General features: G+C 37.4%; 1 protein-coding gene across 2 annotated transcripts in view; it reads left to right on the forward strand.

The window, feature by feature from the left end:
- Positions 1–18,934, forward strand: part of NTN4 (netrin 4) — a 94,065-nt gene that overhangs the window by 59,506 nt on the left and 15,625 nt on the right. Inside the window, exons 4-7 of one of the 2 annotated variants that reach the window (XM_033118328.1) lie at positions 830–956; positions 2,888–3,076; positions 18,229–18,442; positions 18,802–18,917. In XM_033118328.1, coding sequence (XP_032974219.1) covers positions 830–956; positions 2,888–3,076; positions 18,229–18,442; positions 18,802–18,917 — 646 coding nt within the window. The remainder of the gene's footprint in view (positions 1–829; positions 957–2,887; positions 3,077–18,228; positions 18,443–18,801; positions 18,918–18,934) is intronic. The other variant, XM_033118329.1, reaches the window with a different exon arrangement.

The following is an 18,934-nucleotide window of genomic DNA, read 5'->3' on the forward strand; positions in this document are numbered from 1 at the left end:
TTATTATGTTTATGCTGATTTGCCTTTTATAATGTTTCTCAAGGGGAAAAAAATAACAAATATAAAAACATCTGATAGGGAGCTGACTCTGGGTGGTGAACACACAGTGTGATTTATGGATGATGTGATACAGAATTGCACACCTGAAATCTATGTAATTTTACTAACAATTGTCACCCCAATAAATTAAAAAAAAAAAAAAAAGAAAAACATCTGATAGATCCAAATTTGGGAACCTAGATAATTTGGGAATTCTGAGCTACTTTAGAAAACTTTCATTTGTTTAGTCATGACATCATGTGTCAATAAATGCATCCTGGTTCTGCAATTCGTGGTGATACTTAGTTATTAGGAATTATTCAAGATGACCTAAAATACTAATTTTTAGAAATTCAGTGAGCTAATACAAAAAGTATTAAAATTCTCATAAATCTCTTAGATCCCAGAGAATTCTACACAGGATTCCTCTCTATGAGAAATACTATCTTCGTAAGCCCTCAACTACTCCAGACTGTGGAGAGGAAAAAGGAAAGACCCAGTCATGAAAAAAATGTATTCAAAGCCTTAAAAATATACATATTTTGACCATTTAATTTTACTTCTAAAAAACACATTCCAAATAAATAAAGATGTACACAAATAGGTAGCTACAAAGATATGTATTATAGAATTAAAATATAATATGTAAAAATACTTAAAAGCCTAAATAACCAAAAATAGGTGAACGGATATCATATGGCTAAAGCCAACCAATGAGAAGAGATTGTGGGAAGAATCTTCCTTCCTAGCATCGTTTGTGCTCGTAGCTCTTACTTATTTTTGTTTGTAGGTCCATGGGAAGTGTATGTGTAAACATAACACAGCAGGCACCCACTGCCAACACTGTGCACCATTATACAATGACCGCCCCTGGGAGGCAGCCGATGGCAAAACAGGATCTCCTAAAGAGTGCAGAAGTAAGTACTGAGCCCACAAGATGCAAAGACTTCTTTGTAAAAGAAACGTATTTGTGGACTTCTTGTCTCTGGAAACATACGAGTAAAGTGATGGGTGACAGACACTGTAACCTACACAAACATTGCCCATATCACTGCCCACTATGACCTCAGCCATCGGAAATAATTACTGCATGCAAATTTGCCAGTGTGATTGTTTTGCCAAGAATGTGTTGTCCATTTGCTTGGCCACTTTACAGGACCCAAGCACCTTTCTTGAGAATTTGACATCATAAAAACATGGCTAGATACAAGGACAACTGAAGATTATGGTGTACAATTACCCTGATAGATGAGATAATGAATTATAATCATGAAAATAGCTGTCTTGAACTCATTTCTCAAAACAACCCTATAAAGCAGGTGGTGTTAATCCCATTGTAGATATCAGGAAACTGAGGCTTCATAAGGTTAAGTAAGTTGCCAAAATTAGTAAATGATAGAGTCAGGATTTGATGCCAAATCTTCAGACTCCAAATTAAATATTTTTTTCTATAATACCATAGTGCCTTTCTTTTCACTTTACTTGAAATGACAAATCAGATTTGAAATTAATCCAATCAAGAAGGAGACTGCATTACCAGGGCTAACTCTGGGTTTGAGGTTTGAGATTAGATAGGAGGGTAAAAAATATGGGAATATGAACATTTTTCTTTTTTTCTTTCTTTTTTTTTTAAATTCAAAATGTTCAGAGAGATACACATGCCTATAACAATGTTTACACTCACAAACTTCAATTTTACTAGGTTTTAAAGGCAAGTACTGTGGGTAAAGTTGTGAGTAGTCTCTTCTCATACATAATTTGGAATCATAACTGATTTATTTTAGTTTCTAGGAAATGTAAAGGATTTCCTCTAAGCATAAATCTTAAATTATCTTGTGATGTGTTCTTTAACGATTATGAATCTTCTCAAAATATCATAACACATCAAGGAAACAATGAAAAACAATAGAACAAACATTTTTAAATACAGGAAAATATCTGGATTCTTATTCTAAATCACTCATCAAGAGAATCTAAAGAATTTCTCCTAAATTCCTAGAATGCCATTCTGGCCCTTTCCAGAGAAACGAACTGCACATCTAAATACATGTAGAACATAGAGACTTGTCACTTGGCAATATTGACTGATAATCTTAAAAATGCCTTTGAGAAATTGTTACATAAGAAACACTGCCAGCATCTTCTATAAGAAAATTGAGCTTCTATAGACTATGTTGTACTCACCAGTACAATAGCTGATGAATAGAAAGATGAATCAATCTACCTGCCAGTTTACTAACCCCTGTCAACCAGAAGTTTCCTTCCAGGCTCATCAACGAGCATGAATTCGTATCTGAAATACGAATTGTCATTTTCAAATAATGCTTGACAATCTGGGGTTTTCTAAGCAAGATCCTGGGACCCACAGTGATGACAGTGGTCCTTGGGAAGTAACAGGAATGGAAACGATGTGTAACTATTAATGAGAAAAAAAATGGTGGCCACTCAAATAGTCTTTCCAAAGATAATTGTCAACTCCAGTTGCTAAGGTCACTGTGATATCACTGCCTCAGTAGACAAATCTATACTTTGTTGACTGTCAGGCATATCCTGAAACTTTTAAAATTAAAAATCTAATATGTCAATTATATTTCAAAATACTTATAAAGAAACACACACCAAAAAACTTTGAAAAAAGAAAGAAATGGGAAACTAGAGTTCTTAATATGTACCTTTTTATATGGTTTTGATTCTTGTGTACCGTGAAAATGTACCCTATTCAATAAACTAAAAATAAAATTTTAAAATTATCAACGGCTTACCCTATTTCAACTGTCTGAATACATCTTAGAAAACCTGCCACTTCATTTTTAATGATTTGTTTTCCCTCCATGCTTCTTTCCTCCAGCCTGTAAGTGCAATGGACATGCTGATACCTGTCACTTTGACATTCACGTGTGGGAGGCATCCGGGAATCGTAGCGGTGGTGTCTGCACTGACTGTCAGCACAACACGGAAGGTCAGAATTGCCAGCGGTGTAAGCCAGGCTTCTACCGCGACCTCCGCAGACCCTTCTCTGCTCCAGATGCTTGCAAAGGTAAGTGAACGCATGGTTGCCAGCAAAAAAGGGAAGACTTGTACAAAAGAGATGAATCTTTCCATCCTTCGTTTGCTGGCCCAAGAGAGAGTGGTCGTGAAATTTCAGACAATAAACTCACACACATCAGTTAATTTCTTCATTGATAAGGGGCAAGAATTTTCTACTTGTTAGGTGAAAACAGTACGATATTCATAACAGTAATTCTCCTTTCTCACTCTCCATGAAGTAAAATTATTTACCATAAAACCAGATTTTGAAAAACAAGATGACTAATATAAGGGAAAAAAGAACAATAAAGAGGGTGATATGTTTAAAATTAAGACTAACTATATGAGTAGAGCATAGACAATGAATGGACTCACACTGATGAAATAAAGAGTGGTTACCTGTGCTTGGGTCCCTCTAGCTTTCGTCTCTAGAGTGAACTTGAACACCTGTTTTGGTTTCCATATGAGAGCACTTTGGTTGACACTCCTCTAGCGTACCCCTGTATCAAACAAATTTAGAGCATAACAATAATTCCCTACTCTTTCTCAAAATACTAAATTCATATAGAATAGATTCAGCTTTTTGGTGGGCATAACTCCAAAAAGTTTATTTGAAAAAAAGGGCGGAATTTTAAAATATCTGTCCAATTATCTGAAACATGTGACTATAAAGGGTACATACAGATCTTAAGTAAATGTCCAATGTGGATGAATAGCTCATCTAATTACATGAGTATTTACATGTCTATCAACTCAGAAATTACTAGAGGACAAAAACTACTCAAGACTGTTAATGAAGATTGATGATCACGCCCTTCCTTTTCCTACAAAGGACTTCATGTTCTAGCTCAAAACAGGGACAGGAAGGGAGCAACACAATGGGAAACACTCATTTTAAAATCTTGGTGGTTTTTTGTTTGTTTGTTTGTTTTTCAATTTCAAGGAAATATTCTATTGCTCTTGGAAAATACATATTTTTTCACATCAGGCAGGAGATACCTACATGAAAATTTGAGTAGGCTTGTTTGTTGCCAGCTTTCCCTCTTAAATTGTAGAAGACAGATTGTGGCACAGCTCGCTTTCAACACTGAGCCCAAAATTTAGATTGCATCATGATATTTTTCAGAGAGTTCTGTTTTACTCCTGCTCCTTGTGAGTACTCAGACTTGAAGCTGGGAACTTCTACTAATAAATCACATTGTTACTCTCTCCTGGTTAACAAATACTTACATGCACCAAGTAGGGGATTATGAAAATAAGTGACACCAGTTTAGTCCTTTTAGCATAATTCGTAGGAGGCAGACGAATTGGTAGGGAAGATCTATATTTCCTTCTTCTACAGAAAGATCCCTGATGCACTGGGTAGACTGCTCAAGGAAGGGCTATCTCCATTCACTTTATGTCTATTCCAGCGTATGTTTGGAACAGAGATGCCTGTGACCAGTCATTTTCCTAGCATGGTTCTCCTTACAGACACCTTCTGGTCCTTCTGGTCCTTCTTTCTTTGTTGGGCAGATCCCAACACTTATTAGCACATCCAGTTCTTCTCTCTACCTAAATTCTCTCCATAACATATTGTTGAATTGGCAATGTTTGGCAGCATTTTCATTATTATTTATTATTTAGTAATGTTCTCATATCATTAACTTTCTCTTTGGCAGATGTGCCCTATGTCACCTCTAGAGTTATTAATTCTGATAATAAAGTTTATAACAAATAAGTTAATGTACTTCACATTTATTAAGTACCTAGATTTCATGCTAGGTACTGACAGAGATGTTTCTACAGCCACAACTTTTCTCCCCATTTCCTTCTTTACTTTCCTTCTTTACTTTCATGAGGAAGGTAGTATCAAGAAAACAAGTTGATATTTTAAAAAATTTAAAGCATCTCAGTGTGTGGTTCCATCAACAACATGTACAATGTTATTCAAAATAACAATTTTATTATATTTATTCTGCTGTGCTCACCAAGGCAGAAAAGTAACCCGCTACTCAGTGTGTGGTCCAGAGAAATCCCACTGGCATCATCTGATTAGAAAATGCAGAACTTCTGATCCCACCCAAACCTACTGAATCAAACATGCACTTTAACAAAATTCCCAGGTGACTGTATCATTTTAAAGTTTGAGAATGCTTCGGAATGCTTTTCAATCAACAAGTGTTAAAGTTTGGCATTTTAGCACTTGCTCTAAGGTTAATTTTTTTAAATTAGCCAGAACACCCTACCTTTCCCTGAGCATCCAAATTAACCAAGGTTTGCATCTCTACCTATGTGTATATAAACTTAGATTTTTTTTTTTTTAATGAACTACATGAAGATATACTGAGGGGAAAAAAAGAAAATCTGGATAAATGTGTTTCTATGGTATAGCACTTTCCAAAGTTTGATCCATGGAATACTAATTCCATGAGATGTGAGTAGGAATTAGGATAAGGGGAAACTTTTCTAATGGCCTAAAAAGTTACAAAATGGTGATTTAATCAAAGGCTTCTTTACTCCAGGATTTCTCAGAGCTTTTCATATGCGAATGTTCGTAGTACACCTCCTATAGAGCTTTGGAGAATGTAAGAACCAGAGTATGGTTTTCTTACAGAGCATCTTGTGGGACCAGCGTCCTGCAGAACACACTGGGAAATGCTGCCATTGTATAGTGGCCATATCGATATGAAGGTTTCACTTGGGAAGACCTAGCCTAGAAGATTCCTTCTGTTTACGTGGTCCTCATTTCCAAGTGCCAGAACCTACCACTGTACGGAAAGGAAATAATAAATCTTCTATTTCTATCAATGAAATAATTACAAACAAACAAAAACTAAGCCTGGGCAATCTACAGTGAGCAATGATATATGAAAACTCTTATTGTCCTTATTTCCTAGTTCATGTCTTCTCAGGAGTTGGAACCATTGAAAACCGGAAGCAGGGGCCCAGACAAAACGTGCTGGAAGTATATAAATTATACCACAGTTTAGCTCAGGAGACATTTGTTGAGTGGTTTTTCTGTGCCAGGCACTGTGGTAAGGATGAAAAGGTCTTCCCTAAAAGATCTTACACTCTAGATGAAGAGCAATTTACAATAACAGGTCATTTGGATACACTGTGGTGATGGTGCTCCTATAATCGTAACAGCTGACATTTACTGAGTGCCTACTCTTCTGTTCACAGTTCACAAGTCTATCTATATATGTATTAATTCATTTCACTTTCACAAAAGCACTTTGATGAAGGCATTATTATTATCCCCAATATATGAGGAAAGTGCAATGAGAAAGATACACCAAGTGCCTTAGGAAGAGTGTGGGGGTGGGGTGAAGGCAGCTAAGAGAGACTTCCTTGATGAGAAGCCTCCAATTCTTCTTTGGTGGCTGTTTTTATTTGTGCTGAAACACAAGATCTGCCCTACTTTCTAACCAATGACTGCCTTTGTTGCCTTTAATGAGTTGATCTAGAAAGTGGAATGAATTGATGTTATTCAGCCTACTGCACATTTAATAGAGTACTTACCTGTGCACATTAATTCATTCAATAAATATTGGTGACACTAATCTTGGGACTTTGTTCACAGGTAGGCAGCTAGCTCCCTGCCAAATAAGCCAAAGATTTGTTGGCTCCATTCATGTTCCAGGCTGTATTTTTCCTCCCACTCTCCTGATAAGCACTATGCTAATTGCTGTGGTCCTTTTGTGTATACTTAACTGATGGTCATAAATTTATCAAGTCTGAATAAAAAGGGCCTCAAACCAAACCTACTAGCCAACAGATTTATTCTTGCGAGCAATTAAATCATCTCTGTTCTCACTTCCTCTTTATTTCAACTGTAACCAGAGTCAACTGTGTGACCCAAACAATCAGCTACACATTGCCATTGCCAAGAAATCACTTCTGAGGATTCCAAAGATGTTGTTTGTTTTTTTAAGACTACTGGACATCATTGAAACTGAATTTATTTCTACAACTCAGAAAAATAATTTTAAAAGGACAGTGCATTTAAGGTCTGTGAACGCAAGGGACAATGTGAAATCTCTCCAGCAGAATCTAAGGCTGAGAGCAGCAATGGAGGTTCCAACTGGTTGGTCACTAAGGTACAGACATAATGGAAAATATAATTATCACGGTGTACTCAGGTACTTTGAGGAATACTGTCTCTCTGTTCTAAAAGAGAAGTCTCTCTTAGAGTAACTCATCTGAAATCTCTAAAGTCACTTATGAGCCTTTGGTATCTATAATCTAAGTCGCCTTTTCTATGGCAGGCATATTATAATTTGAGAATAACCCTAATAAGCAAGTGGCATGCAGACTTTCTAGGGAGAAAAACAAACAAAAAAAAAGCCGTGATTTGTAGCACTGGCCAATTTCTGTGGTTTAAAATTTTCCCACCATGGCCAGTTTCAAGCTACCAGATCATTGTTTTTAATCAGGATGTCAATAACTCAGATAAACTCTAAACCAAAAGTCGGATGGTTTCTCTCCTTTGAACAGAGCCTCGCCTGCATCTTCACAGCCCCCTTCTCTGGCCCAAGCACTTCTCCTCTCTAGTCAAACCTGTGTGTGGATCAGAATCAATTGGGAGCACTTACAGAAAATATGAAATCTCAGAGTCCTGCCCCTGACCTTCTGAATCAGAATCTCCAATAGGGATGGGGACAGGTATCTGTATTTTTTAAAAAGCATCATTGGTGATTCTCATTCAGCCTCCTGGCCAGCATTTAAGAACCACAATATATACATTCCTGTATCTAGTGTGAGCTCTGTTCACTTTCATCTGTGGATGAAAGATTTTGAGATAATAACCATCTATAACTTAATCTTCTCACTGAATTAGCCGTATCTCTGACAGAAAATCCTAAAGGATTACTAAAACTCTGGCTAGACATGTTTTTCCTGACACAATGATAGATATGAAAGCTGGTAAGCATTCATGTCAATTATCTTCTCCCACTTAAGAATGTCTAGTTTAGAACCTCTGCTTTTCTCCAAGAAAAATTTCTGGCAGAATTCTAAGATGTCTGTTTTTCATGTAACAATTTCAAAATAAATACCTAACAATTCTGTTCAGAGAATGCCCTTTTATGCATAGTATATAAATTTATTTACTGTAAGTATCTCATACTTTGAAGTGAATTATTATGTGACTGAAATTTATAATAAAATTAGTTTACTACTACATTGACAATTTGCTATTACATCCATATTTACATATTTCCGAACATAGCATTAAACTATTATGTTATTGTGTTCGATTTAAATAATCATTGAATTCAGTTCTCCATGAAGTCTCTTTTCTCTTCCTCCTCCTTTTAACACCAAAAGATATATTCAATGTTAGACTTTGGGAAATATTAACAGCTATAGAAAATTTCCCTTACTTTAGTAAAACACATGGTTTGATATAGATTTGTAAAGAAACTGCTTTGTAGAACAGAATTAGCTCTCTTTTTAGGAAGCAGAGAGCCAGGCAGTAACTTTACAATAATTCATTTATTGACTTTTACGTCAAGATATATTTTTAACTATTGCATAGTCTGTCTCCTTATTTAAAGAAAAGTCAGCAAATGGAAAAGAAAGCAGAGTTTATTCCCTGTCAAAGTAAACAACTTCTTGAAAAACTGACGTGCCCTTCCTTCCTCCCTGGTGGGCCAAAATAAATGTAGTCAATTGCTTTTTAGCAGAATAAAAATAAACTTGGTCCCTCTGCCCTAAAACCCAAACCAAGTGTTTACCAAGATATTGTCTGGTTACTTGGTTACTGTTACCCTAACTAGCCAGCTAACTGTGTAAAGAAAGAATTCTATCATTCATCCAATTCTTTTCTTCTTCTTCTTTCCTTTTTTTCCCCCTCTTCTTTCTGGCTTAGGTAAGAACTGCTCAACTGATGAAAATACAAGTGCTGTAAGTGGGTGGCTATCTTCCCACAGACTACCTTTCCATCCTTCACAGTCCAACCAGACATTACCTTTTCATGGTGCTCCCAAGAAGAATCTCCGGTTTTGTTTGTTTGCTTGGACCTCCATTTAACAATTATTTCATTCTACCTTTTGGATGGTTATTCTTTCCTTTCAAATTGTCTCAGAAGTAAAATTTTTAAATTAATTAAATCCAGAATATCTTACCAGAGTGACACATTTAGGAACCCATGGGCACCTTCCATTTTTCATTCTTCTGCCTGTGTTCTGGTCTAGCTCAGAAAAGCATTGTTCTCAAAGGTCATTGACATTTCTTCCAGTAGTAGCTTAGTGGGCTTTTTCTTTCAAACTGCAGTTTTAGAAGCCACATGAGTTCATTCTATGTCATATAAACAACATAGACATCTTTGTTTTATACTGAAAGTAACTGTGAATGATTCCAGCATAGAGTCAATATGAAGTAACTGTTTTTGAAAAGCAAACTTTAAATAGAACCAGTGATTTGGCAATAATAGTTGGGAAGCTTCAATCTCAGCTTTTTAAAACATCTAGGATATAAAACCAGAGGGTTAAGAAGTGGAAAAGATAGAGAAAACATACAAGTCATAATCTAATATTCATAGTAGGACTATCCTTTTAAAAGATTAAATAACACATATTAAAGTTCATCCAAAAAGGAGAAATTTTATGAATTGATGAATAATAAAAGTCAGCAAACTGGGGAAGAGCAGAGCTCATGGAATTCTCTAAAAAGTTTCCAAAACAGAAAGTAGTTCACTGAATAAATAAATAATATGTCATTCTGCATTTGAGGAGGATGAGCATTCAATAATCAAGCAAATTGTTATAAAACATTGAAACCCTCAGAAAGTCTGGACAAAATTAAATGGGGTATAAAAAGGAGAAGTAGCATTTGTTGAGTCGCTACTCTGGGCCAGATACTGTACCGGGCAATTTACATAAGTTCTCTCTTTTAGCCATTTTTATGAGGTAGGTGGTATCTTTTGTACTTTATAAATGAGGACACTGAGGCTTCATTTGGTTATATAGTTTGTCCAGGTTCACACAACTGAACTTGGAAGAGCTGGGATTTGAACCCAGGTTTGTCTGACCCCAAAGACTTTGATCCAAAGACCTACAAAGATCCAAAAAGCTTGATTCCACATTCTGACCTAGTTGATGAAAACAAAATGAATTAACAAAGGTGGAAATAATCAGACACATATAGAGCCAAAAATAATTATTAAAGAACTTAGAATTTTTTTTTTAATTATGGCTTTGGGTTTTGAGTGAGACCCTGTTTACTGATAAATAGCCATGTAAAATGTGAATATAAAGAACTGCATTTATCTTAAGGAATCTTAGTACAAGAAGATGAAAGTAACTGGAAAGTGTTCCAGATAGACCAGCAAAACAATCAAGAAAAGGAGATACTAATGAATAAGTATGAAAAAAGGATAAATACTCTCAGATCAACTAGGAAAGAAACTTCTCGGAGAGAATATAACTTTCTACACATACTCAAAAAATGTAACGGGATATAGGGAGTGGCAAAAAATAATTTACTTCCCTAGAACAAAGAGTCATAATTAGACATAATTGGATGAAAGTGAGGAATGGAATTTCAGATTGATTGATGTGACAAAAAATTTTGCTGCCAGTGAGAGGCATTTATAGGTAAGGAATGTCTCCTACAGAGTTAGAATTAAAGAACTTTTATTACAAACAATAAATAATAAAACTTGACTTAGTGAAGCATTAAAAGTAGGAAATAGTCTTGCACTTATGTAGGGAACAGTCTTGCACTGGCAAAATTAAGAATAAGTCTGTCCTACTTTACCATTTCAGTTGTCTATGGATTTCCTGTTTTGCTTTTTTTTTCTGTTCCTAGTATCTTAGTATTGCAAATGCTGTGGTGCAAAGATACTAAAAACCTATGAAGAAATAGTATGAGCCTTTTTGGAGGTTCATCAAAACATAAAATCATTTCATGGTTGTTGCTTACTGAGAGGCACATTCATTCATTCAAGAGAGATTGAGTGAGTCCCTAAAATGGGTCAGTTATGGTCCTAAGTTTTGAGGATACAGAGATGGAAAGATGTGGTTCCTACCTTCTAGGCCTTCACAGTGTACTACAGAGACAGCAGTGAGGCAGAAAATCATAATGAGATTACATTGGATGCCAGACCATCAATCATTAAGAAATATTTACTGACTATAATTCATCCATTATTAAAATCTCAACATAGATTTACTCAGGGCCTTCCATGTGGCAGGCCTGTCACAGTCACTGTATATACAATAAAACAGAGTCCCTAACCCCATGGAAACAGACCATAAATAAATGTACCCAAGTAAATATGTAATTAAAAACTGCCATTAAGTGTTATGAAGAGAAGAGTACCATGATAGGTTATAGCAGGGACTCGTGACATCAGTTCCAAGAGATATCTAAGGTAGATGGCATAAATAAGGGCTCTTTCTCCAAAGGAAAAAGGAGCTAGGGAAGACCACAATTCCTAGTTAGGTTCCTGGGAGGATGGTGACTGACAGGATTGGCATTACAGCAGGATTTCTTCAACAACAAAGTAATGGTGTGTGATATAACCAAATTCTTCAAAGCAAAATACAGTGTCCAAAATTAAACCAAAAAGTTTTTCCATAATAAAATCTGTACACTCAAAAGTACTTTTCTTACGTTTTGACTGAAGTAGCAACCCAGGAATATAAAGCTGGCTATTTAGCTATCTAAGATCCCTTAGATATACCCAGGAATAAATCGTAACTAGCTCTATTACAACCTGTAAAGAGGACAGGATGATACAGAAATCAAATTGAGGGTCTGCACAGTGCTCACACAGTGAAGCGTTAGAAATAAAGGGTATGACTTTTGTATTTGTTTGCATTGCTTGTTTAAAAGTTTATATAAGACAGATAGTAAGTATACGTAAATACGTTACATGTATTTGTTAAAGCATTAAATAGAGGCAGGAATGGCTAGATTTCATGTATAAACGGATCTTCTTCTATTGGGTGGGATGTACAGTAATAACTCAGGAGACACTGCATTTCAGTAAGGGACAGGCGAGTCTTAATTTAGATTATTATTAGATTTATTCTAGCGTAATTTTGTTTGAAATTAACATATACCTTGAATATTGTGGAACTAGCTCTCTTTGAACACAATGTACATAACATTTAAAGGATGACTAGAAAACTGCTCCCTGGGATAGTAAACGGATAAATCATATTGCCTGTCACAGAGTCAGTTTGTTTACAACTTTTCCTGTATGTTTTTTATAACTATTCATCCACTGGCAAAAAGAGTTGACAGTAGAAGGAAAGGAAAAAACAGTACCAAAAAAGGTAGAAGACTTTGTTGTATCTAACATTTAACTTCACACTTAATATAGTCATAACAGTTCATTTTGTCTTCTTTCTGTGAAGAGCGGCTTCTCCAAGTCATCTCCCTGAATTCCTCTGAGAACTTCCCCAGGCAGCTGCGCAGCTTTTGAAATAGCTTTGATATTAAAAATCCCCCATCAGAAGTTCTGTAGGGCCTTGGCCTTTTCGGGAGAAAACAATGTTGGGAGCCTGGGCTGGGCACTGAAGGAGTGGCCACTGGGCCTTGGTGAAAGGGCTTGACGGGCAGCCTTTCCCAGCTGAGGGCCTTGAACTTTGAGTTCTGTTTTTAGAAAAGCTAAATCAGGAGCAAATACTTGTAGGGTATTTTGCTCCCAGTGTAGCTTTTACTAACAGCAGAGCAAAAGCTAGAGCCATAAGGTAATGCTAAGGAGTCCTGGCAGTTTAGAAGGGGTAAGATGCTGAACTCAGCTGGTTCTTTCTACAGCACGCTTGGCATCATGGGTCACTCTCTTAGAGAAAGGTGTGCAAACAGACGCCTAGAGTTCTATTGAAGGTGGGAATGAAGATGAAAAGGCAGCACTGGTTTCCTCTGACTCCACAGCCAAAGGTGGTAGCAACCCCATCAGAGTAAAGGAAGCCATAACTCTCCTGTTAGTTCCTGGCCATTTTGCACTCATATTTACATACTTATTATGTTCACATAGGTTGCCATCTGTGACTGTGGTGCTACAGTACTTTGTAGGGTACCTTCCTATAAGCAGCAAGATCGTAGATCAGATCCTACTTCTTTGCAGCATACTCCGATCCACAAAAGGAGAGTAATTCTTCCCAGGTGCAAAGCAAGGAATTTCAGACAATTATGAAAGCCAGTTAGATCAATAATTTCCTTTAAAAACAATGCATATCTGCAATGAGGCAGTTACTGCTCTTTCCTCTGCATTCCCATGCCCCCTGCACTACCTCTTTATAACATTTACTGCCCTGTAATGTTTGGCATATCTCGCTTCCCTCACTGAAGAGCTAGTGACCCTGTCTTCATTTGTGTATCTTCAGCCCCTGGCATACTTTATATTAACACTAAAGTTCAAGAACTCTTTGATGAAGGGTCTGAATGAATGAATGAATGAATGAATGGTGGGCATTTTTAAGGTAGTATGTTTCATCCTGATAATAATGATAGTTACTCTTTGAGCATTTGGTGCCACTAAATGCCTGATACATTGATACGTACATACACTCTATCATTTAATCCTCACACAACCCTATGACATAGGTATTATTTCTTACTTCGTTGATGAGAAAATTGAGACTTGAGGTGGTTAGTTTCACAAAGACTTGTAAGGAATAAGTGTGATAAACAGAATTTGAACTCATCTGTCTGACTCCTAAGCCTGTGCCCTTACCAATTCTATTATACTGCCCTTGTTTTATTTTCCGTCTTCCTAAGATACTACAGGTAATTTCCAAACAGCTGTATTTATTGTCAGCCTTTATGGTTGAAATAAATATTAGTTTTAGAGCCTTACAGATGCACTAGGTTATTTTAAAAACGTTTAAAAACATTTCATTGTTTCATTAACAATTAGGTTTCCTAAAGAAAAGAATAAGTGAATGAACTAATCAGAAACTGTTTGGGAGACAATGAGGAAAAACTGAGGGTTGCTAGATGGGCGGGGGGGGGGGGGGGGGGGGGGGTGGGGGGGGGAGGGTGAGGGGATTGGAGGGCAGTCGGTGACCACAGGATGGCCACGGGGTTTGAAAATTAATCTGGGGAACGTAATTTGGTGGTTACCAGAGCGTAAGGGGGTTGGGGGGTGGGGGATGAGGGTGAGGGGGATCAAATGTACGGTGATGGAAGGGGAGCTGACTCTGGGTGGTGAACACACAGTGTGATTTATGGATGATGTGATTCAGAATTGCACACCTGAAATCTATGTAATTCTACTAACAATTGTCACCCCAATAAATTAAAAAAAAAAAAAAAACAATTAGGTTTCCTGGTAGAAGATACTCCAGAGCCGCCTATTGTCCTAAGTCTTTTCTCTAATGCTCTATAGAGGGACGTGCTTCATATAACAGATGTCTTGCTGCAACTGTATATTTGTAAACAACATTTATATAGCATTTAGCAATTATCTAAATTCATTATTTGAAGGGAACCTATTGTGAGATTATTTGTAAAAGAATCAATTTCCCCTATCTCATGTGTTTTGAATGTTTTTTATTACTATTTCAGGTTTTCTCATAACAGGACATATCAGTACAGAATATACTATTTTAAATTAGTCATTTGCATTCTTAAAGAAATCTTGTGACAATATTTAGGAATTAGAAATGACATTTTAAATAATTTTGTCTTACTAATTTGGTTGTGATAGCAGCTTAGGCAAATGTTTACTATTGGGTTTTATGTCTAACAAGAAGAAGATAAAACTGAGGGATTTATATCAGTCCAATTGGGTTGTGACTCTGACATTCATCGTAAGGAATATGCAAAAAGTAAATGCTTGGGTTACATTTTAGACTCAACAATCAATAAGGGATATACGCTGGTGAATCAGAACCTGAACCACAATCTAAGAAGAACCATATTTTTCCCTAAGCAGGAAGAAAATATATTTGCATTTTGGAAGAAAATAAGAAATGCAGATTGTGTATGTCAGATATTGTCTGCTATACAATCTTCAGGAGACAGGTATGCAAGGCAAGCCTCAGTGTGAAGTCTGAAAAAGTATGCCTTGAAAGGTGTCAGGGCCTTCAGCCTGGAGCTAGTTCTGCATAGTTTCCAAATGGTATTTTTATCTCTTAATTATGTAAAAAGTCACATTGACAGAAATCCACTAGCACATGTGATAGAATCACATTCTTCTCTGGTCATTCCAGAAATGTGTGTATATTTTAAGATATATGGTAGTAGAGAGAGGTCAAATCTTAGAAAAGCTTGAATTTTCTATTAAAGGAAAAGATAATAGTGGTGGTAGAATACCATATATTGCATTAAATGTGGGTCCTACAATGTCTTTCTTCTAGTTCCCCTATCTGCTGTCAAAAACCAAATTGACTGAACTGAGTGATACAGTAACTATTGGTTTACTCACCTCATAATGCTGAAATGTTTATATTGGATTATGTGATTTCCTTTAAAGTCTTCGCATTGCGCTTTGATACATTCATGTTACATATTATACATTCTCTCCGAATGTATAATAAACTTCAGTCTTCAGTTTTCCACTCAATGTACACTCCAGACACACTAAACGTCTCACAGTCTCCAAATGGCCAGGCCCTTTCACGTATGATTCCCACAGCCTGGAATGTCCTTCAGCTCAATTCCACAAATGCTTATTTGGGCATCTACTGTGTACCAGACACTGTTCTGGGGCCTAGAAAACAACAGTATAAGACAAAGATCCTTCTGTCAATAAGTTCAGAGTCTAGCAGTAAGGGAGACAGGCATATAAACAAGTGATAATGATGGACTGTGATATACACAAAATAGAAATATATACAAAGACCAGAGGCAGCATAAAGGAGACAGTGGTCTGGAGGGAGTGGGACAAGAAAGCATGTCAGGGTCCAGACGGACACGGTGGGGAAAGGCAACGCAGGCACAGCCAAGGGCACCGAGGCATGAAAGAGCTTCACATCTTCAGGAAACAGCAAGTGCTTCCACATACAGTGCAATGGGGATGAATTGTACACTTAAAGTTGGTTAAGATGGTACATTTTATGGTATGTGTTTTTTTTTACCACAATTACATTTTTAAAAAATTATTTAAAAGAAATGCAATGGGGAGGGTATCTCCCTAGGCTGGAATAAGCAACCGCCTATCTTCCCCTCCTTGTCAACTTGCAAACTCCTACTCATCTTTTAGGACCAGCTCGAAGGTCTATATGACCCCTCCTCTGTGGGTCTTATGTGATTCCCTCAGTCCGTTTTCCCTTCTCTGCTCCTGTAGCCCTTTATGTAGACCTCTATTGGAGTACTTATCAGTGTATGGAAATTTTTTGTGTATGTTTGTTTCCCCAACAAGACTATGCATTCCTTGAGGGCTGGCATCATTACTTATGCAAACATAGATCCTACATCTCTACAAGATTTATTGAATTAATTAGTTAATTCACTATTAATTAACCATGTGCCAGACACCACACTGTTTTACATACATAATCTCCTTTCATCCTAACAACTGTTATATGGGTAAATATTGTTCTCATTTCCACTTTACAGACAAGAAAACTGAGAAAATGAGAGTCTAGGTATCTTGCCAAAAGTCATACAGTTGGTAGTTGAGCTTTGAAGCCAGATTGAAGCCAAACTGAGATTTTAATGACAAAGAAAATAATCAATGAAAGAAGTTTCCAAGGGAATAAAGGAAGGAGTTAGTAGAGACATTTTTCATGTGATTCTTAGAGAAGACTGGAAAAATAAAGATTTTTTGAGGTGGAGAAAAGATTATCCAGAGGACATTATCAATTAATTAGAATTTTCAGACCAAGTGGTTAGTGTGAATTAAAAAGGGATATTTTGGGACAGCCACTGTGAGAATTTTTTTTTTTTTTTGAGAGGCGAGGTAAAATGGAATAAATAGGGTTAATGAGCATCAGTTAAAGAACCCAACTGAGGTTACAGTATCCAAATTTGTGATGAATCCAATAGGCACATTTTTTTTACTTTGTTCAACTAATTTTTCTATCCCAGGAACAAAGAAAGAGTTAGGGAGTATCAACCTATGAGCAGCTCCATATGCTGCATAACAAAATACCACAGACTGGGTGGCTTAAACAATAAACATTTATTTCTCACAGTTCTGGAGGCTGGATGTCTGAGATCATGCTGCCAGCATGGTGGGATTCTGGTGGAAGTCCTTCCGGGGCGGACTGCTGACTTCTGTTGTAGCTTCACATCCTTCACAGAGAAAAGAGCTCTGCTGCCCTCTTTATCCCCTTATCCGGACGTCAATCACATCACCCCCAGCTCCCACCACTGCACGTATCCACTCCCCTGCATCTGTGTCCAAATGCTCTGCTTTCCATCCTGTTACTATGAACTGACCATGCTCCTGCCCAAGGCCAGCACCTCCTCTCCTACCCCAGATCTCGTCCTTTCTTCCTCTCTCAAGTATGCGCAAGTAATCCTCTAACAATTCTCCCATTTCTTTTGGTCATCAGTCTTTCTCTTTCTGCTGAATCATTTCTATCAACGTCAAACATCGAACATGCTGTAAATTCTCCCATCTTAAAGCAAAACTCAAACCTTCACTCGAGTTCATATCCCCACTCAGTTTTAGCTGCCACCACATTTCTGTGCCCTTATGGAAAAATCTCGGAAGAGCTGTCTGTTCTCATGCTCAACTTCCTCTATGACCATTCTCACCCAAGTCGTCTTCAGTTAGGTTTGCCACTAATATCACACTGGAACTGTTTCTATCCAGGACACTGGTGGCCTTCGTGTTGTCAAACGCAATAATCCACTCCCATTCGTCACCGTCTCGGCCCTCTCAGCGTTTGACACAGTTGATGTTGTCCTATCACTTTGAAACTTTGGCTTCCAGAATAACACACTCGTGATTTCTTTCCTTTCTCACGAATTGCTCCTTCTTTGTCTTCTTTGCTGATTTGTTCTAATCACCCCAACCAAAATCCATTCATATTTAGTGCCTTCAATTTTAGAATAAATTCTGCGGTTCATTTTACAGCAGATAGGCTTTTCTGATTTTATCTTCGTATCTATAAACTAACATTGATTCTCCCAGCATGTACCAACTGGCTAATGGAGGAGCCTCAGAGATACGCGGTATGTGGTGAAGGGAAGCAACTTTGGGATTGCCAGGCTGCATCTGCACAGGTAATCTGGTCACTCATTGGTTCTTGTGTGTTCTCTCTGTTGTAGTGTGCTCCTGCCATCCGGTTGGATCAGCTGTCCTGCCTTTCAGCTCAGTGACCTTCTGTGACCCCAGCAATGGTGACTGCCCTTGCAAGCCTGGGGTGGCAGGGCCACGTTGTGACAGGTGTATGGTGGGATACTGGGGCTTCGGCGACTACGGCTGCAGGCCCTGTGACTGCGCAGGGAGCTGCGACCCTCTCACAGGAGACTGCATCAGCAGGTGAATGCGCATGCCTCTTTGTCTCATGGATGTGTCTTTCAGATTCTTTTGGAGATCTGATAGTGATTTGGAAAACCTTGCATGCCATTGGTGGAGCAAAGATGTCTTTTGCACATCTTTTTAAAGAATTTTGTTGCAGAATTTTGTTGCAGAGTCAAGTCCTTTGTTCTTGCAAGATTCTAGAGATGAACTAGTTCATTTTGCAAAATAAATTATTCTTCTTGACAAAAGGCCCTTAAAACGCTGAAAAGTGAAAGGATGGTAAGGTGACTGATAAGGCTTAAATCTCAATAAATAAATCCATTTCATTCAAGATCTCAGAAACTCCTTAAGTTCTTCATCATTTTCTATTTTATTAGCAGCACAGACATAGAATGGTATCATGAAATTCCTGACTTCCATTCCACGCACAATAAGAGTGAACCGACCTGGGAGTGGGAGGATGAGCAAGGATTTTCTGCACTTCGACATTCAGGTGAGACAATAGATATA

Source organism: Rhinolophus ferrumequinum, chromosome 10, assembly GCF_004115265.2.
Source record: "Rhinolophus ferrumequinum isolate MPI-CBG mRhiFer1 chromosome 10, mRhiFer1_v1.p, whole genome shotgun sequence".
Classification (NCBI taxonomy): domain Eukaryota; kingdom Metazoa; phylum Chordata; class Mammalia; order Chiroptera; family Rhinolophidae; genus Rhinolophus; species Rhinolophus ferrumequinum.